We start from the raw sequence: 21,192 nt of genomic DNA on the forward strand, positions 1-21,192 counted from the left end.
ACGTAATCCTAAAATGGAATGTTTCAACCAAAGAAATGAAAAAAATATTACAGCTAATCACAAGGGAAAGATTGAATCAATGAGCAATTAGACAAGGAAAACCAATACGAAAAAGACTTTACGGTCTAATAAGATAGCGAGGTCAACGACGAATAATAAAATAGCGAGGACAACGACCAATAAATGAAAAGTGGGACCGAATGGGAATAAAATTGAGCCCAAGTGGGACCAAACCTTTTTTTGGTTCTTAAAAGACTTCGTTTATCTAAGCCCTTTCTATAGTTTTAACATAAACATATGGAAAAGTGTTGAGCAGGAAATCGATATCCCACATTTTTTTTTGATTTCAGTATCTATAATTTATTTATTTTTATGTATTTTGATTAAAATTTCATTATTTGAAATAAATTTCAAGTCTCTTCTATCTGAAAATTCAACAAAATTGACGTAATAAATCTGTTGATGGCCGGCGGTGGCGAATGGTTCTATGGTTCACTACTTTAGATTGCGCAGGTCTAGCAACATATGTTATTTGGACATGTAAAAATCCAGATTGGAACGCCCGAAAGTCGCAGCGTAGAAGACTAATTTTAATGGAGTGTGGCAAAAATTTAGTGGACATCGTTCTTCAGAAACGGGCTGCCAGTCCCCCGCAATCCCTTCCTTACACAGTAAGGAAAGCGATAGAACAAATAGGAACAGCGACGTCAACCGAGCGGTCAGAAGCAAGCAAAGATGAAAAACACATCTATAGAAGATGCATCTTTTGTGGAAGAAAACGTGACAAAAAAGTAAGATCTAGCTGCATAAAGTGTAGAAAGACATGCTGCAATGAACATCTGCGCAGCTACTGTGAGCATTGTGATGTTAATCCTAACACTTTCAAATAAAGAAAGATCAACAGATTTATTACGTCAATTTTGTTGAATTTTCAGCTAGAAGAGACTTGAAATTTATTTCAAATAATAAAATTTTAATCAAAATACATAGAAATAAATAAATTATAGATACTGAAATCAAAAAAAAATGTGGAACATCGATTTCCTGCTCAACACTTTTCCATATGTTTATGTTAAAACTATAGAAAGGGCTTAGATAAACGAAGTCTTTACGGAACCAAAAAAAAGACTATAGACCTGAGTTTGGTATCAAAATGTGCAGAATAACGTGCTCTATTCAATAATGTAATTTGTTTCACGAATTTTACAAAATTAAGTCCACGCGAAGAAAAAAACTGAAAAAAGACGATTTTTTAACCAAAATTTTGTCGCATTTTTTGCCAATAAAATGCTTAAAAATTATTAAAATTGGAAATGCTTTGATACCATCATGTACAGAATTCTTCGAACTATCCAATAAAATAAATTTCATAAAAGTTGAACATACTCCCAGCTTTTTACACGTGTTTTTCTAAAGTGGGGTGGGGCCTACCCCAACAATCCAACAACGTACCTATCGCCAACAATCCATCAAAGGGTTAAAATATGAAACGGTTTTGGAATTATAAAATAATATGCTTTTTAGTCAAATAGTCGGTAGAAACAAATGAATATATGCAGGCATGAAAATGATGTGTAACGGGTCACAAATAATTAGACATAAAGAAATCACACAATAGTCGTAATTATTATTACGGGTAAATCATTATAGACCACAAGCTGAGGCGCCACCTATCGACAAGGCTATGATTGGCTAGAAGCAGATTAGACAAAGAAGGCGGAAGTGAGAATTCGCAGTGAGTAAACAAGATCAGTTAGTGTTTATCTTGATCGGTGTCGGTGTGCTGTGCTTGTTGAGAAATAAACGTTTAACTCTTCTCATTATGACTCGTTTTGATGACGTTAATAAGAAGGAGCAAAAGGGCGCTACAGATGAATTAATTTATGATCAAAGTTGTGATCTGTTTTCTGCTAGATTTTTTTTGAAAGTTAATAAAAGAAATAATTTTCAATGTTAGAACTAAGTTGAAATAAGCCAAATAAGCAACTTGTGAAATTCTTTTATCAAAAGTATTTATTATTCAAAAATACAACTGAAAATCAATTAACAAGAAAAGGTAAACGTTTACTTGAAAAATGGATATTGTAGTTTACAAGTGAAAATCCGTTATTGAATTATTTGTTGCATTTTTTTGCTTTGAATGTAGTATACGTATAGATGTAGATTTTTCTGAAATTGACAGTGCACGGTTCAAGGGTATCTTTGATGTGCTGGCACTGGCTTCGTCAGAATTGGATTCTGATGACGTGCTATCCTTTTCCATTTGTACTCCAGATTGCGCTTTATTGTCAGTTCGACGATAAATTCGATCTAAACAACGCTTAGAAGGACCACGGTGAATTCCGCTCATTTTGTCAGATTCCACGTCAAGTTGATTAAAAAGAGAATTACGACGTTGTTCCAGTGCCCTTATTGTACTGCGTCGTAAAGTGAGCTGCCTCTGATTTTTGAACTTGATTACACCATTCAGTTGTTCAGTTTCATTTATCTCTGAAGTGAGTGCAAAAAACCGCTTTTTAAATGCAGCGTCCAAAGTTTCAGTGCGCTTTTTCATCATGCTTTGCCTGCAGCTCTCGAGTTTCTTCACAACTCGGCGCCTGCCAATCGAGCGACCTCCTGTTGTTTCATCGGCCAACAGAATTGCGTCTTCGTCCACTCCTCGTATTGCTTGCAATTCTTTTGCAATTTCCACCGCATTTGTTGTCATCAGCTCAACGTCTGTTAATTTACTTTCTGGTTTGCGAAAGCAAAATATCTCTGTAGATGCTATTATGTGAGCAAGCGTTGTAAAGCGATGCATTAGCATGGCAATAAACTGTAGCAGTAGCAGAGTCATAAAAAAGGTAAGAAAAACAAGACCTATCGGCTCTAACTGAAGTCGGCTCACAACCCACACTGGATCTTTGATGTCAGAATGACATGGAATTACCGTGTGATTGATCATCGGTCCTATTGGCCATTCAATATATAAACAATCTTTTTTGATTTGTAGTAAAAATACAATAAGCACAAATAGTGCATTCACCATGATGAAACCAAAAGAAATCTGATTTCGCAATTCAATCAACTCTGCAGCTACACGCGCTTGATGCTTGGGATCTTGATTTAGTGGAGACAAATATTTCGCTCTTAGATCTTTCCAAAAATTTTCTTCGTCAACGTCGAGTTGTTCACGCTGACTCGATCTGATATGAATATCATCCATCCAGAATTCAACGTTTTTGCCCGAATCTAAACATATTAAATAATATTTTTACATTTTTCATAATAAACATAAAACCTTCGTTGCTGTAAAGAGATTGAACATCGAAATCTTCATCAATCAGTTCCTCTTCAAATACGGGCTGATTTTCTGAAATTCTGCAGCAATCCTGTAGACGAGAAGTGCGTTTCAAAGATCGACTGCCACTCCTGCAGAATAGTAATCCAAGAATTATGCTTACACTATCCAGTGTATGCAATTTGCGTATAAATTTTATTTATAAAGCAAACTACACTTTTGCTTTTGTTGAAAATTTGAATATACCTTTTTTCCACAAGTTGCAACTTTTTATCAATTGCATCCAATTGATTGGACATCTTACTGATAGTAGATGAATGCAACGACGGCTGAATGCAACACATAAGCTGGCAAAGGTTTCCGCATGAAAAGGTAAATGCACCTTCTGCCTAAAAATGAACTTTCATGTAAACGGTCAAAAATAAAAACAAAAAGACTTTTACATCGAATTGATTTGTGCGAAAATTTTTAGACGTATCTGGTGGATGCTTTTTCTGGACATTTGAAGAGTTGTTATTGTCAATTTTTGTTTCTCTTGTACCCCAGCTAACGACGTGCAAATTGCAAACAGAATAAATCGTTAGTAATAGATACATGCATGGTATTGCCAAAAAATACAGGACGCCAGGAACGATGCAAAAAAATTCGACAGGATGAAGACAAGCCGCAATAAAAAAGCTGTTAAATAAATTATATTAATAAAAAAATCAGACGGTTAAAATTTCACATTAGAATTATTTTGAATTGGCTGCAATGTCATATATGAAACATAAGACTATACGCTTGAAAATGCCATTAATATGGGAATAAATTTACAATTACTGTCAGTGTTTTACAAATTGAAAGTAAATATTACATAAAATTTAATTTTTTGAACAACATTGAAATGTTTTACATTTTCAGTTTTTAAATTTTTTAAAGATTTTTTTTTGATATGCATGCATATCAAAAAATTGTAGTCTACCTTGCGATTACGGCAAGTAAGAAAACGGCATGTGGTGAGTAAATTCCATCTTTTTGAATTTGAACGGCTGTGCCAACTATTACAGCCATCATCAGTAATGCAAACAAAGCTCCAGTAATCTGTGCTAGTCGAAGCTAAAATAAGAAATGAGAAAAACATGACTGATCAAGCCAAGGGTGACATTTCAGTAGGTAAATTATTGAAATCTAACAATGTTCTTTGTAAATTACAAAACTAACAAAAATCTTGCATTGCTATTTTTTAAAATAACATATATTCTTCAATTATTGTCGTTATTATTCTGATCACGCAAGCTTACCTGCGCTTCAGTATCACAAGTCAAACAGACGACAGTGAACAACGCAACTGGAATAAACACAACTGTAAAGGACACATAAGTTTCTGTATTGAATGAAATGTTTACTGCTCCAATGACCATTAAAAAAATTGTTCCCGGACCTAATATATTGCTGACAAGCATAGAAAACTGATATGATATGTACCTGGAAATATTTTTATTGATTTAAAAGCTGAACTGTTTTGCACATTATAATATTATACCATATGGATATGCTATCGTTCAGCTTAATTACGTTACGATAATCAGCTAATAAATCGATAATATTAGCCACTGTTGAAGGTATCCATCTTCTTCGCTGATTGAAAAATTCATTGAATCCTTCTGGGGCGTATGTGAGAGCATCTGAAGCTGCGCAGTATTCAACGCGATAACCTCTTTGCAATAGTAAAGTACAAAGCCAACGATCTTCACCTAAATTATGAATTTAACAATTAATCAACTAATAAATAGTATTGAATTAATGTACAGAAAAAGTGAGAAGGTGTGCAACAATTTATTAAACGTGTTACATTTCCTACTAACAATGGCAAATCAAATATAGCTGGTCAACTGAATTAACTGAAACTACTTTTTTTAAAACAGTTTTAGAACTTTCATGTTAGCATACAATAAACTTTTATCCAACAAACAAACAAACTGAAAGCAAAATTTTGCCTACCTTGATCATACTGTATATATTCCTTTGCAACTTCGGCTCTAGTAGCATATTTACGTAAAACATTATCATCCATCAAGGCAGCAGAACGAAAAAGTGAAAAGCAGCCTGGAGCACACAAAACGCAACCAATCATGTGTTCTGTAGCTTTTTGGAACCAATGTCCTATGGCGTACTCAAATTTTTGATACCAAACCATTGGACCTTTGCCTCTGGGATGCATACGGCCGCAGGCGGCACCAAGTCGACGATTCTTCTTCATCAGGTCTATCAGCAAATGCACTGCCGATGGCTTGAAATCAACGTCTCCATCCAACGTTAGAATGTATGTATTTTCCGCTATAATTTCTTTTTTCTTCGGATCGTCAATTTTTTCCATCAGGCGATAGCCAAGCAGATAATACATGTACATGACCTTCACGTAAATAAGAAAATTATGCACAATTTACACAAAGGAATTTCCTTATACTTGACTCCATCGCTTTCGAACTCTAATTTTTTGTCTATTTTTCAAGTGAACTGTTAGTTTATTCTTTCCAGGCAATGTCCACACCATACGTCCACCGTATGGTGTACAGCAAACTTTTGGCGCCTTTATGCGAATTATTGTTTGATGAACAGCTCTGAAAGGCAAAATATATCTTTTCATCAATGAAAGTTTTACAGTTTTCAACTGGAAATTTGAAGTTATTAATTAACATTAAACATTTCTTACCCAGCAGCAATATCAATAACATCCAGAAGTTGTCGAACAAATCTGTTTACAACCAACTCAGAAAATTCATTTGTCTCGAATGCATCGTCAAAAAATATATGCGCTTAAATTAGAACATCAGTGTTAAAGAGTAATATTTTCATATTAAAAGTAGACCAAAGTCAAACACAATTTGTAAAGTTGAAAACAATGGCAAGATACGTCAGTGAAATGTTCACCTTCAAATTCATAATAATCAGGATCGACTATTTTCAAATACTTTTGAACATTTCTTCTAGCGCACTGGTCTTCGTCCATTCTTAAAAAAAGTAAATTATAAATTACAAAATTCTGTAAATTATGCAAGATGTAACCTGAAAATGGATTTCAGCATGCATATCATTTCTTGAGATGTTTCATGCCACATGGTAGCGCAAGCGTATATTTTCGTTATTGAATCCATGGAATATCCAACCTCGTCATTTATGGATAAATCTTTTGTATCTAATTTTGGCACTTTATTTTTATGGTAAACGCTTGATATAGTTTCATAAATGCTGCTCGCAGTCCCTTCTTCCATTTCTAGTTCAATATTCTAATAACACAGACATGCTAAATCCAGATCTGTTGCTTTTCTTGACATTGATATTGACAAAATATGTATGCTATGTAACATTACATGATATGATATGATATTTTATCATTTTATTACTTATATCTTTTGAAAGCAAATTGACTCTTTCTTATAATTTTTCATCGTTGAAATAAATAAATGCTTGAAAAATTTTATCAGTACATTGAAAAATTTACTTCAGTTTTTATTTTTATTTTGTCGTCACGCCAGCGATTCAGAATTAATGATTGATCAACCAAAGCTCCACTGTACCATGGAAGTACGAATAATCTGCAACACATGACAAAATTTTTTTCATTTTATTTTTAATTTTAATTACTTATTTTATTTATCACAAAATTTACGCTGTTGATAGTGAATTTTTTCAATATTAAACACTATTATTGGAAAAGTGATACAATGGAAATCGAGAAAATTGCATTTTATATTATAATGAAGTGCATAAAAGTGATTTTCTTTTAATGCATACCACTCATTATTGGTTCAGCAGATATTGGTTGGTCTAAGTATATAATTTCTTTTATTCCTTAAAAAGATTAACCTATTCAATTTAAGTTAAAAAATGAATTTAGATAATGGAATGCAATTCATTTATTGACATGCAGTTTTCTCATTGGATAAGAATAACATGGACAATAAAAATTAATGCACCTTAAATGAACAATAAATGATGTTAATTTGAATGCAATTGTGGAGTATTTTTTTTACCTGTCTGTATTAGCGAGCTTTTCACATTCAGGAAACCAAATATGACTGGTGATCCAGAGTTGTGACAAAAGCCAGGCACACCAAACAAGTGTAACAGGTTCAGATAAAAATGCTTGCAACGTAGATGGTTGGGTTTGACAAAACCAGTAAACATTTTCCGGCATCACTGAGTCAAGAAAACAAGGATCCTGTTGATGACCGGCACAAATCGTGTAAATAAAAAAGACACCAAGCGGTTGTGCAACAGTCATTGCTGTAGCAAATGAGAAACGTTGTATCATCGTTTTGCAAGAAAATTTACTGCACTGGTAGCAAATAAAAGATGATCCGGCTTGAATGAACAAAAGCCACATCAAATTGTACGGATTAGTGTAAACAAGTCTTAGTAATAATTCGCTATTTTCTACGGATCTTCGACGTTTAACTGTCAATTCAGTATGCTGTTGGTCATCCGTTAGAAATTCGCTTGCATCAATGATGACAATCTTATCTGGTTTATCATTTATTCCCATCTTCGTTGTAAAATTTTTTGCCCCAAAGTTGGCCTTTTGAAAGTCAGCAGCGTCACCACCACCACCATCATCATTACTGTTGATTATCATTTTCATCGGCTGAGATTTGAATGGATTGCCAGCAAAAAGTTCCGACACTTCCATACGCAATGCTGTAAAACCAACAGCACAGCAAATGAAAAGTAGACACTTCCACAAGCTGATTATTGCGTATGTTTTACTGCGCACTTGCTTCATGCGACGAGATAAGTTGGCGAGATTTCTTATACATGAGAAAACGGAAGAAGAATGGACAAAATTTTCCCACCAGGCAACAGAAATCAACGACACTGCAATCGGTAGCATCCAGACCGGACCGAAATAATCATTCGGCGGAATTACAGTCCACATCCAATAGGGGCTAGATTGCACTGCTATGCAGATCAAATCGATTATTATTAAAAACGAATTCAACCGATTTGGCCGTCGACACAAAACGGACAGTATACTGGGCAGTAAATATACACACTGGCTGAGAAAGTGCCCCTTAACGGCACCCATTTCTGGAAGCAAATAAAAAACAAAAAGTCCTATGCCGAACGCATGCATCGTTTCCGTCACAAATGCCTACAATAAATAAAATTAAATTAAAAACCAATTAATTGAAAAATGTGTTGTTTACAAAAAAAAATTGCAGAGCAGTAGGCTTGCGAACGTTACGGAATAAAATTCGATGAAAGCACCGAAAGCAACAAATTAATTCTGGAATGCAAAGAGCAAATGTTGTCAGCCACACCCATTGAATGGCGTGCCTACTTCCGAGCTTTGTAATGCTCGACTTTTTCATATATACACCTGAAATTAAAAACGTTTAATAAAAAAAAAAGGAAACAAAACAAATTGTAGTATACAAATTCAACATTGTTTTGCACAGTGGTCGATATAAGAATAAGAAAATCTACCTGAAGTAGTATATTCTGCAGAGCAATCTGTAAGGTTTTTTCCAGTCCAACCGATGCTTGTCGCCATTAATAAAAAACAACATTTCGATAGTAAAGCTGTACCAAGAGTTAGGAAAAAAACAATTAAACAGACAACAAGCTTGAGAATTTGTGCAGCTATGTAATGGCAAGGTGTGTTCTGCTTCGAATCAGATGGAGGAGGAAGTAGACGAAATATATCCCATGTTTTAAATTCCACAGAAAAGCTGAAAAAGTGAAACGAAATGCATCGATGAAATTTTTAAAGTTTAATTTTAATTCAGTCGTCTTTTTTTTCAAATCAAATTTAAACAGATGGTAAAAAAAGAAAAGAAAATAAATGACATCAAAAAAATTGATACGAACAAACACGAACGATAATGCCATAGTTCGATTAATGAATAATATAATATTGTAAAATGAGCATTTTAAGTGCAAATTTTGAAATTTAAATAAAAATTACTGTTAAAAAAGAGAAAATAAATTTTACTTCGAAGATGGAATGGATGCTTTAGAATCAGTGTATGGAGTTTTTGTGTCTTTTCGTTTGCCATTCGACAGTTGTATTAATGAAACCGGTGTGGTGGAATCGTGGTGTTGAATAATTTCTTCAGCAGCTGTTTTAATTTTATCAACAGTCCAGCTGTTTGCCTGAGCTTTAGCTTGGGCTTTATCAACTTCTTCAGATAGGCAGGCGCTATTCATGAATTGGAATATTTCGAATACAAGTCCACGCAGAACAGGCAGGTATGCATGAAATTTTTTTTGTGTTGATTGAAAGAAAAAAGATGGAAAAAATTTCTGATAATTTTTGAAATACTGCAGTTGATCAGCTGTTTTTAGAAGAGAATGGAGCAAAATTTGCCTAAAATTAGTTTGACCAATTGGAAAAGAATTTCATATTTATTAAAATTATAACACCTTTCATCTCAATCAACAAACTGAACAAAAAACAGTAAAAATGAAACGGAAAACCTATCAGCAAATTGGATAATTTACTTGCCATTTACAGGACAATTTTTATGATAGAAAATTTTGAAAATTTTCTCTCCTTGAAATTCTACTTACATCATCAGATACTATTATTGGATTGTTAATGAGAAAAAAAACTAAATGTTCCTTTATAATTTTGTATGGCAATCATAAGATTTGTTATCAATTTTCACATGAAAGCAACTTAATTTACCGTATTTTTTTTATTTCATTAAATACTTACTTGAGTAGGAAAGTTGTTTGTTTTGGTAAACAAACAAACTGACCAACGAAAAAGCAGACAAAACAAAAATATTCACATAGGCAACGAAAAAGAAAGAAAAAAAGAATAAGAGAATGAATATTTGCTTTGAATAATAAAACGCGGCCGATGATGTTAATGAAAGCAGAAAAGTGGAACTGTTGAATCTTGTCACTTGCTTTTTAGTCTTACTTGAAATTTGTATTTGCTCACTTGCTCCAAGCACCGGTTGGTGCCACAAATATGCAAACATCTGGCCTTTACATTTTGTTCTTGTTTATTCTGGTGACCTGGTACTAGAACACCATTTTCAAAAGGTGGTTCTTGTTGAAAGTGGCGCTTCCATTTGCCAACTGCCACGCACATACTGATGCTTTTCTATCCCCAAAACACAGTAAGTGACATTAAACAAAGAATTGAACTGAACTGAACTGAACTGAACTTACCAACATCCGGATAAAGTCACGCAAATTTTTATCACTTCAACTGGTGGTCAATCGCTTATTTAAATTCATTTGCAATTTTCACACCAACGATCGAAATCTGAGCTGCTGAAAAGCAACACTTGATCACTCGTCCCCACCTTACGTACGTATACTGGACAATTTTATCCCATATGTGCAAGCACGGCAAAAAATCTAACCTTGCTGATACACAAGAAGTCTGTTTTTCAAATTCCACAGATATTCTTCGTGAACGTTCATCAAATAAATACTGATAATAACAAAAATCGTCCTCTTTGAATATTATCAAAATAAGATAGATACAAACAATTCAACCTTTGCATATTACTTGCAAATTTTTTTGTTTTTTGCATAAATTTATCATCTATTCAAAATTGTTTAGATCAATAGTAGAAAATGAACAACGAACTTGAACGTTTGACAAATTTGTGCAAACAAAAATTTGTGCAACGTTTCATACAAGTCGAAATTCAGTAATAGATAATCATCTGTTAAATACTTTAAAAATAAATCATAATATTATTTTTATTCAATAATAATAACAGACAATTTTAAAAATAATCAAATCATTTTTTACACTTTATCCACACTGACTGTTTATTGACAACTGAATTGTAACAATCAGCCTGCAAGCATTGGACAAGTTGGCGTTTAATTTTACCAACCACTGCAAAAGCTGTGCAGCTGTTGCACAAATTTGAATTTTCTGAATCGCCAATTTCCACAAGCCCAAATCCAACTTTACACAATTCTCGAATACAATTTCCATCGGTGCTAAATTCTGCAGCCAAGCTGATGCAGTTTTCAAACTTGAGGACCCAAGCAGAAACTTGCAGTTCAGAATAATGACGACAAATTTCCACCGATACAGCCAAGAAATGATGTTGAACAAGAAACTTTTAAAAAATTTCGGGTCCCTTTCAACACCCGAGAAATATAACGCAATGCTTGCATTAAGCATTCGGTGTGAAATTTTCCATTTCCACTGCAAATTTCAAACGCAACAAATGTCACCTGGCCGCCCGCCAGAAACTACTGAAATCGTCGATCGAGCTATGAAACGTGCGCCAAGACGACGTTGAAAAAGTGCCATTTGCAAACAAAATTATCACCAAATCCACATGCAAGGCAAATTGTAAAACTTTTAAAAACTACTACAATGCAAACTATCATTTCTTCTTTTTTCCTTTGCATTGATCATTGAAACAAAAAAAATAATACTTAATTTCAAAAAGCATTCTTAAATTATACACACAAATAATATCCACATTAAACCAAATTCAACAAATAACAAGACCTACTGCATTGGTTGGTGACAATTTTTACTTCACATTATGCAAAAACATTGCATCACAAACAAAACAGAACAAATCACAAAAATGTAACTAAACAATGACCATCGTCGACTTTTTCTCCAGCAGAGCCATCAGTACTGCAAGGCAGTTGGTTCCTTCCCGAAAGCGATCAACGATTTGCAGATCGGTCATTCAGATCCTCTCCCCCGCCTCTTGGACTCAAATAGCGAAAGCGTCGATTGGTTCCCCAGGACGTGGCGCAAACGACAGAACTCCGTGCGAAGTGACATCTCTGACTTCAGCGGGATGAACATCTTCTTGAGGTCTGCTTTCAGCACCTCGTTTCGTAGTCGTTTATGTCGTCTCCCAACTTGGCAGTAAGTCGTTCCTGGATGGCAGAATCCATGTGGTTAAGCGCCGCGACTGCCCACTGGCAGCGCGGTAGCAAATCATGGCACTCAAATGACGTGTAGCGAGCGAAACTACGAGTTCACTCGCTCGCGAACTTAGTGAACTGTATCTTTCTTCGTATTGAAAGGCGGGAAAGTCAAATACGTTCGACAATCCGACCTTAACCGTGTTGCACTGACTTCCGTCACGATAATCGTCAATCGAAACCAGATCAAGTGTCAACACAGTTTACTCAAAACGAAAAATAATGAGCCAGGGATAATAAAACAAGTTATGACTCAATATAGTACACACAAGCAAAACAGACTGAAGGCAATCTTCCAAGCAAACAACAAATCCACAACTTTCTCGATAAACCCCAGACTCTTCACGCGCCACCACAGTACGCTACCGTACTCAGTCCTCACACGCAGGTTCTCTCACGTTAAAAACAGTATCCCCATTACATGACGTATTTGTAATTAAAAAAGCAATCAAGTACAAATAAAGTAAAAATTTTTTGTTTTAATTATACTATGTTCTGAATTATAAAAATTTGCCGAACGTAACAGAGCATTGCAACATTTTTTTCATTGATTCATTCATTCTTTAAACTTGTTTCTAAGTAACGTAATTTTTTTATGAAACAGTGTGGAATATTACTGTAAATGGTCAATGAACAAATTTTGCTACAGTTCAAAATTTAAAGAAATTACAAATTAAAAGAAATTATTTTTAAGTTGGATGTAATGTGATTTTCTTGCTATATGTACTATTGAAAATAATAAATAAACTTTATTATCAAAATGTGATACTGTGAATATTGCTAGCATTTGCGTACTTGGTATTTGTAAATGCATAAAATAATTTTATATAAAAATAAAATATTATATAATATATTATTATAATTTTGATTTACTAATATTTGAAACTAGCTAGTATGAAATTTTATTTCATAGTGCATTTAATAATCGTGTAAAGTAGTGCTTTTTCTTGAATTTTCTTATATTGCAATGTTATGCTGTTGTGATTATTGTACACGCAGAATCAGTTTTATAATTTTAGCTGATTTTATTGAAGTAATTTCATGAAAGTGGTTGGTTCATAACGGCTAGCGCGTTCTAAAGATACGACTTTTAGCAGGTAAATTCTTTAATTTTCTCCGTGAAAGTTTCTCTGTGGTGTTAAAGAAATGCGTTTCTTTTACTGTGAGAAATGGGATCATTTTGTATAACAAGGAGCAGTTTAAAATATATGCTTAAGCAGTGTTTTTTATAGTTGTGAATTCATGTTGACATAATAATAATTGTTCTTTCAAAGTTATTTGACTTAGATTTGTGCCTAGTGCATATTCATATTTATTTTATTAACGTTCAATATTATAAATGTGTCGTCAGTTTCCATTTTTTATTATGTAAACTATTAATTAATAATTATTAAAAATTGTAAAGAAGCGTTAAACACATGGTTTCTTTAATTTTCGTGATTCGAGCGAATTGCACTACATTTTAAAAATTCTTCTAATTCAAAGAATTTATCTCTGCCTCCTTTAATCTTTTTGAAATCGTAATATGCCGTATTCCTGCAAGTTGAAGGATAGTTAAACATTTTATACAGACTTAATTTTTTGTATACGTACATTTTTGGATTTTCACCGTGCAAGAGAAGCCATACAATTCCGATTATTGGACATGTAAAAATAATCGTAATGAAGTATGGATATGGACTTTTTGCTGAAAAATTTTTTGAGTTGAAGATAATTATTGTTCTGCACATTTACATTTTACTTATTTCACAATATTCTCCGCGATAGTTGCTGCTGCTGCATATGCAATGTACGCTATGCATAGGAGTTCCGACGTGTTTTTCAATGCATTTTCCTCTATGGTTGCAGACGGTAGCATTGTTGCAGTCTATTATTGCTGGAAGAAAAGGATTAATTTTGCTTAAATGCACGTTAAAAAGTCCAAATTACCGAATTTGAATTCCCAAATTCTGCCGTCAGAAGACTGACATAAAAATACAGTATCGTTTAAAGTTACTCTGTTCCACAGTATAGTGAGAAAAGTGCTGTTGATCACGTAAATGCTAGAAGAATTGTAAAATTCAAAACTGAAGGTTCCTCGTCATCGACTACCTGTCGTTGTTGTTATTCAAATTGTGCATCTTTGTACCGTTTTCATTTGTGAACCACCAGCAAACATCAGTAGCTTGGTCCCCGTTAGCTTCTGTTAATGGGCATTTTAGTCGTTTTCTCTTACCAACAATGGCAAAAGCGATCTCATCGGAGTCGTTTTTCTTCTTCGGAACATTTTTGCAAACTAAATTTCAATTTAATCTGACTATTATTATTTGGCAAAAGGAAATTATCCTGTTGATGAGACAGAAAGGCGATCACCTTTGCTTGAGTCAGTGCAATTGGCGTAATGAAAAATTGCAAGAATTGCGAGGAACGTCAACAGTGAACTTTGCTTCATTGTTCGGAGTTGATGTTGAAACTGATTTTAATTTTCATTTTATCACCACAGTTTTGTACAGTTATTTTAAACTGACACCACACGATTTTAATTAAATTGACCATTTTCTCCAATAATGGACGACGTTTGTTGTTTTGTAATTTTAAAGTTCAACAGATGTTGTTGTTGGGCACTGAAATTGTTCATTGTTTAAACTGCTTTTTTGCACTTTAAAATTTTTCTACACATTCCTTTTACTACAAATGCCAATAGGAATTGTTTTATTTTTTTTTTTGATTATTGGAAAGTATTTCAGCAAGGAATTTATCTTTTCTGTCCAGTGAACAACAACTTTAAGAATTTAATTTCTTTTTTAAATAATTCATTCCATATTTAATGTTTAATTTAATCATCGCTGCACAATTGTTGGTTTCATTTTGTTGTAAACAGATTTTGCGTCCTTTATATAAATTATGAATGAAAAGCGGAAGGAATTAATAAAACAAAAAAAGAAAAAGAAATATGCATATGTTATACCTGATGTTCTGATGAAAGTTGTATTTTATTTTTAAACTGGTTTCATATTCATAAATATGTAAATGTTTAATTGGATTAAAGAAGAGTTGTTTTTTCAGTTTGCCGTCAGTGGTCCGTTGTTTTCCGAAGCCAAAGTTTGGTTGATCAACAACAACTATTTTGCGGTTTAGTATGATTGGAATTTTCACTTTACTGTCCGTATATGTGCGCTTCGTACAAGCGGACAAAGGAATGCGTGAAGTGGAAGAGCACGGCGCTCGGTCGCCAAGTGAACGTTGGCAAAATTCCCACTACACAGATGGAAAGCACAGTGTTCACGCTGATCATCAGGTTGTGTTGGGTCAGTTACAGATTGTTTGTTTTTGTTTCTATATTAAAAATGCATTATTGTTGATGTTCAGGGTCGAAAAAATTGGCTGAAGAGTTTGATCGATTAGATGCGGATGTGGCGCAAAGCCGCTTGCTGACGTTGGCAATGACCATGGATGTGGACAGAGATGGTTTCATTGATCGTGAAGAGTTGACACATTGGATTCGCGGTTCGCTGAAAAAATTGGAAGAAGAAGAAGCGGAAATGGATTTCAGTCAATACGACGCCGATGCTGACGGTTTTGTGTCTTGGGATGAATATCGCAAAAGTGTGTACGGAACATTTTCAGTTGACGAATATGAAAACGAAACTGAAGTAAGTGCGTTTTTTGTAATTTTTGTTTTTCTACCAAATCGAAATTTCATTTATCCAATCATGCACAGTATGCACTTGGGAAGTATTTTTACTGGTTATTTATTGGGTCGTGTGAATTCTGATATAATAATAACAGATAATAATTGAAGTAACAGTTTTGTAATATCAGTTTTGTGAAAATTGCATAGATGGGAATTTCGACTTTTGATAACTGTGTGTATGTATGTGCGTATGTAGATTTATTCATTTATTTACTTATTTATTTATTTATTTATTCAGTCGATGATTCATGACGACGAGTTGATATTTAAAGTGGCCGATATGAACGAAGATGGGAAATTAAACTTGACAGAATATTTTATGCTTGTTCACCCTGAATTTTACCCCCAATTGCAAAAAACATTGGCAATTGTTACAGTTGAAACAAAAGATACTGACGGTGATGGCTTGTTGACGTTTGAAGAATATAACGGAGAAATGTGTAAATAGAAAGTTTAAATAATGAATATGAATTGAAATCTGAAGCATTGTTTTGTATTTATTTAGCGCTGGACGATCAAGACCAATATACATTGTCTAGACGAGCCAGGATGAGTGTTGCGGATAAGGATAAAGATGGGAAGTTGAACAGCGATGAATTATATGAATTTCTTTCTTCTGAAATCGACGAACTCGTCGACGAAGAAGTGATGCATCTTTTTGAAATTGCTGACATGGATCACGACAGTCGTCTGTCCATGACAGAAATAACAAGTTCTTATGATACTTTTGTCGGCAGTGAAGCCACTGGTTATGGGGAATTGTTGGAAATAATGCACGAAGAACTTTGACGGAAAATGCCTTTTTCACTGCTGGAAAGTTGACTGTCATTTTTATGCACCACTCCACTACATACTATTTAAATAGGAAGAAAGAAGTTTCTTTCTCCATAACCAATATTGTAATTGTAGATTTTACTTTTTGCTTTAATTCACTAATTTCTTTTCGTTTCTGTTGTTATCTGTAATAAAAGTTCTCTTTTTTTCATTATCACGTTGTACTTTTAAGATTTTTTGCCTTTCATCTGATGTAGTTTGCCTAATTAGGACTTGCACGCATTCATTTTTCTTTTTTCTTCTTCAACTCGTCAACTTTTCAAATTTAACACCTCAGGTGTGTAATTGTGCGCATCGACATTGTTCAGTCATTGATTGTTTTATGCGTATACTTGTTGGAATTTTTTATCACATTATCATCATCAGTACGACGTCAATAAATTGCCATATGCAATTTTTGTATGTGAGTTAGTTATTATTACAGTGTTTTATGTGGAAGATTTATTTTCTTTTCCGATACGTATCTAAATTCCTAATATATATATATATATATATATATATATATATATATATATATATATCATATTCCTCTATTTTTGCTCACTTTATTCTTCTATGCATAGCATATTAATTGACATTGAAATTATCAATCATATACAATGGTATGCAAGAAAATAAAACATTTTAAAATTAATATGATAATTTGAAAATTCACTTTTCTTTTTGTAAAATGCTGTTTTATTGTTGAAATAGTTAATACGTTTCAATTTGGTATTATATAAATCTGTTTGAAAAGATAAAGCAGCTTTTTGAATTAGTTGTTTGCTAAGTTTGTGAAATAGTTTTTGTATAATAATGTTTAATGTTTTTGTATTTTTGCCAAATTAGTTAAATTAATCTGAACTGTTTGTTCTGAAGCGTTAATGAAGGCATGAAAATATCGAGGTGTTTTGTGCGTTCTTTAAAAGATAAGTTTCTAATTCATAATATAAATCCAGTACTTACAGTATTGCTTTGTGAAGATTCACTGAACTGTTTACACTGACAATTTTAAAAATATATATGACAAAATGCAAACATTAAAATTTTATTTTTGCGTGTAATTTAAATTCAAGAAAGCGAGTTATATCCGTTTCTTTCACGATCATGACACAAAGAACACAACCAAATTAAAGCAGCGCAACTAAAAATTACAAAAATTCCTGCTATCAATCCATAGCCTACTGTAGATGCGTGTTCCATGATTTCGTCATTCATCATTTCTTGAAGAATACTTTTGTTTTTTACTTCTTTTGCATCCATTTCTACGAGCATGTAGTTATTTCTGTTTTGCAAGTAATCTTGAATTTCTAAAAAGAGAAAAATTTTCTCTTTCGCTTTTTCTTATTTCATTAAGATAATAAATTAATTTATATTTCAAATATTACAACAACTTCATTTAGACATTAAGGCTCTCATTTTCTCAATGAAATGAATAAATATCAATAAACAGCATTTTAATGCAATTCGCCTTTCTGCTGGTAGTAAATCGAAAAAGAAGATTAAATAATGAAACTTACCCTTTTGGTTGATAACTTTATTTTGCGTTGTATTATTATTTGCACAAATTGTAAAAATCATACTGAACAATTGTATGTAGAATAGAATTTCCATGTTTAAACTCTGCCATGCAGGTAGCGTGCTATGCAGCAACATTGTTCAATCAAATCATTTCTTGAATTGGTTGTGGGTTTTCATCAGCACAACTAATCAGAGTCACTGTTTGCCAAGGATGACAAAATAAACAAAATTGATCATTCAGATTTCATTCAGCACAATTTTACTATCAACACGAATTATGCACTGTTTATTTCACATGCTCAAAGTTGAACATACCACACAAGCGAATAATGCTAAAATAATATTTTATTTATCATTATAAGGTTTTAAATACAAAATTTAATCAATATACAAACAAAAACGATATATTTGCGCAATTTTATTTATATAGCCATTATTTGACTGACAATACTTTTATCCTGTATGCATTTTTGTTATTTTTAATAAATATTATATTTTATGAACACCTCTGCATTGTTGCATAGCTATTTATTTTTATTGTTAAAATGTACTTTTCAGGGCAGTTAAAAATTTCCTTCTAAAATTATCGATATAACGATCCAAAATTGTCAATCATGGCGACAGTTGCCATTTATTCAACTTGATCATCAAATCAGTCAATCAAAGAGTAATAACAATACTATTAAAAACCGCATCAAAGAAAAAAAAAGTGCTTCTAAAAAATCTTCCAACAAAGTTCATAAACTGTACACGAAAATTAAAAATATAATTTTTCAATCTATAATCATGAAAAGAAATGAATGAAAAGAATGAAATAATATATAATCATTTCAATCATGAAAAAAATATATTTTATTGTAACAAATGAGAACTTTCCTTACTGACTGTACTACATAATTTATAAACTTGCTCACCTAAAAACTGCACAATAAACATTTTTAACATTTCACTATGTTAAACATGAGTGTAATATGAAATAAAGTTAACTTATACTAGCATATTAAGTGCATTAAGTGAAGGCATCTTCAAACTGCTCAACTGTTATCACATTTTTGTTTAAATTGCATTGTAAATATTGAGCGTTTCCATTCCAGTGATGATAATAGCTTCCTAAAATAAAATTAACATTTCATGACATTAAATGATAACTTTGCTGCATAATTCATAAAGAAAGTATAATTTAATTTTATTAAAAGAAATTAATACAACATATGTGTATATTAAAATATTTATTTTTTTACAACAGTGTTGGTCAACCAGAGGGGTGCGTTCTCCTAGGGGGCGGGGGGGGCGTGTGAAGGGTACGGGGGGAAGCACGAAATTTTAGTCCTGCATAGGTGTTCAAAATTAAAAAGTTCATTTCTGTTGAAACCTGAAGTACTTCCTGAGCTCATATAGTTAATTTATGCGGCTCCTAAGATGCCTAGTCAATAGATATCATCATCTTATTTACAATGCATTAACAAATTGCTCGCCTGCATATCATAGTAATGATTTTTATTTTGATGTTGGTGACTTTTTGTTCCCCAGTGAACCGTTTCTTACAAGTTTCTACTTCTGGCTAAATTTTCACCGCCTTTTTTTACTGGTCATCTTAGTTTTAGCATAACAGCCTCAGCTTTGCACAGTTTATCATTTACCACTGTACTAAAATCACATCGTACTGCAGCTGGGCTTGATTCAACCATGAGGCAACAATTTACTTTGCGTACATACTTTTCTTTTTTGGGGAGTAGGGGTATTAATTGCACAACTTTGATTAAGAGGGCGGCGTGCGCTGACAGTCGTTCAGAACCATTGTTTTGCAGTATTGCAATGTTACCCCATTTGTTTAAATATAGTAAATATTTAAAAATATTTCATACACTGAAATCAACTGTACATACCTTGCCAAATTTTTCTTCTAACGCTCGTCGACCAAGTAATCGATGTTTCAACTTCACCATAAGATTCTGAAATGTTAATCTTAAGTGAGACTAACCTAACTTTTTGAAAAAGTGACAACTCACTTCATATTCATCATCGCTTTCCTCCGGTTCTGATTTGTAATTCATGTTCTACAAACAAAATATAAAATTCTTATTTAAAATAACAAATGCAAAAGCTAGAATACTATTCATTTTGGTTAATTTCAATTCTCAAACAATTAAGACAAAGTCATTTTGAAATTAAGAAATACTGTCTAAGAAAATTATATCATCTCTTTATGAAATAATTACTATGTGAAAGCTTAATGATAAAAAACCTGAAGACTTGAGAACAAAATTTAGAAGTTCAATTCATGAAAATGCATTCGTTTTCAAAATGCCATTGTTGCTTTCAACGCAAATTTAAATGCACCAACTCTAATAATAATGTATTTTAAATTTGCTTACCCATGCAGATAGTCTAACGTCTTTGTATTTTTTTCGTTGAAACAATCGTCTAAAAATATAAACTATTCCATGTATTAATAGCTGAAGTAAACTAAACGGGGGTGGAATCATTCGACATTCATCAAAAAATTCCATCCATATCTGACTCAAAACATAAGCCCATTCTTTTTCACTATTTTCCTGAAAATGTATGTTTTATGTTTGTATAGAAAATGCAAATAAATTGAAAAACAAATTTTTGCTAACCAACACAGCTGCTGCAGTATTTGACATGATAGAGATCATTAAATTCAATAACGATACCACAAGAATGATATAATATAAAGCAGATAAAAGTTCAGCAGCAGATTGTACTAAATGATGCTTTGTTTCTTCTTTGTCAGGTCCAAATTGTCCCACAACCACTTCCAGACGTTCTGGGTCCAAATAACCATACCATGCCCAGTATAGGTATCGAATTGCTGATTCAATGCTAAAATGTGCTACCCTTACTATTGTTAAACAGTTGTCAAAAAATAAAAAAAAATACCTTGTCATGAAGGTAGGCTGTTCGTACAGTTACCTTCTATTAAAACAACATTACCTTTGTAATGTTCAATAAGGTAATTTAGACG

The 21,192-nt window shown here is 32.9% G+C and overlaps 7 protein-coding genes across 7 annotated transcripts; 3 read left to right on the forward strand and 4 right to left on the reverse strand.

Annotated features, from left to right (window-relative positions):
• Positions 1-462: 462 nt before the first annotated feature.
• Tsp_12030 (conserved hypothetical protein) lies at positions 463-1,076 on the forward strand. Its single transcript, XM_003378728.1, is given in 3 exon segments — positions 463-490; positions 505-791; positions 1,008-1,076. The coding sequence occupies 3 exon segments, from the start codon at positions 463-465 to the stop codon at positions 1,074-1,076; spliced, it is 384 nt and encodes a 127-aa protein (XP_003378776.1).
• Positions 1,077-1,749: 673 nt separating this feature from the next.
• Positions 1,750-9,472, reverse strand: Tsp_12031 (chitin synthase domain protein). The gene is made up of 19 exons (XM_003378729.1): positions 9,258-9,472; positions 8,750-8,994; positions 8,503-8,642; positions 7,297-8,414; positions 6,765-6,858; positions 6,329-6,549; positions 6,194-6,273; positions 5,976-6,078; positions 5,730-5,883; positions 5,264-5,675; positions 4,838-5,016; positions 4,669-4,747; positions 4,564-4,610; positions 4,245-4,378; positions 3,724-3,958; positions 3,527-3,669; positions 3,281-3,411; positions 2,152-3,231; positions 1,750-1,865 (listed from the first exon to the last, which is right to left on the reverse strand). Exons 1-19 carry the CDS (start codon positions 9,470-9,472, stop codon positions 1,750-1,752), a joined length of 4,926 nt encoding a protein of 1,641 aa, XP_003378777.1.
• A 1,030-nt stretch (positions 9,473-10,502) lies between these two features.
• Positions 10,503-11,558, reverse strand: Tsp_12032 (hypothetical protein). Its single transcript, XM_003378730.1, is given in 3 exon segments — positions 10,503-10,715; positions 11,127-11,450; positions 11,466-11,558. 3 exon segments carry the CDS (start codon positions 11,556-11,558, stop codon positions 10,503-10,505), a joined length of 630 nt encoding a protein of 209 aa, XP_003378778.1.
• Positions 11,559-12,116: 558 nt separating this feature from the next.
• Positions 12,117-14,385, forward strand: Tsp_12033 (hypothetical protein). The gene is given in 6 exon segments (XM_003378731.1): positions 12,117-12,201; positions 12,299-12,441; positions 12,459-12,594; positions 13,907-14,012; positions 14,189-14,231; positions 14,269-14,385. The coding sequence occupies 6 exon segments, from the start codon at positions 12,117-12,119 to the stop codon at positions 14,383-14,385; spliced, it is 630 nt and encodes a 209-aa protein (XP_003378779.1).
• A 929-nt stretch (positions 14,386-15,314) lies between these two features.
• On the forward strand, positions 15,315-16,658 carry Tsp_12034 (putative calumenin). Its single transcript, XM_003378732.1, has 4 exons — positions 15,315-15,483; positions 15,545-15,828; positions 16,108-16,309; positions 16,375-16,658. The coding sequence occupies exons 1-4, from the start codon at positions 15,315-15,317 to the stop codon at positions 16,656-16,658; spliced, it is 939 nt and encodes a 312-aa protein (XP_003378780.1).
• A 1,095-nt stretch (positions 16,659-17,753) lies between these two features.
• Positions 17,754-18,338, reverse strand: Tsp_12035 (conserved hypothetical protein). Its single transcript, XM_003378733.1, has 2 exons — positions 18,203-18,338; positions 17,754-17,992 (listed from the first exon to the last, which is right to left on the reverse strand). The coding sequence occupies exons 1-2, from the start codon at positions 18,336-18,338 to the stop codon at positions 17,754-17,756; spliced, it is 375 nt and encodes a 124-aa protein (XP_003378781.1).
• Positions 18,339-20,062: 1,724 nt separating this feature from the next.
• Positions 20,063-21,069, reverse strand: Tsp_12036a (conserved hypothetical protein; the record flags this gene model as incomplete). Its single annotated transcript, XM_003378734.1, has 5 exons — positions 20,063-20,155; positions 20,213-20,260; positions 20,579-20,627; positions 20,676-20,758; positions 20,825-21,069. Coding segments are annotated over 5 exons (518 nt in total), but the record flags the coding sequence as incomplete, so codon positions are not given.
• Positions 21,070-21,192: the final 123 nt, after the last annotated feature.

The sequence above is a fragment of the Trichinella spiralis genome (assembly GCF_000181795.1).
Source record: "Trichinella spiralis strain ISS 195 chromosome Unknown Scfld3, whole genome shotgun sequence".
Classification (NCBI taxonomy): Eukaryota; Metazoa; Nematoda; class Enoplea; order Trichinellida; family Trichinellidae; genus Trichinella; species Trichinella spiralis.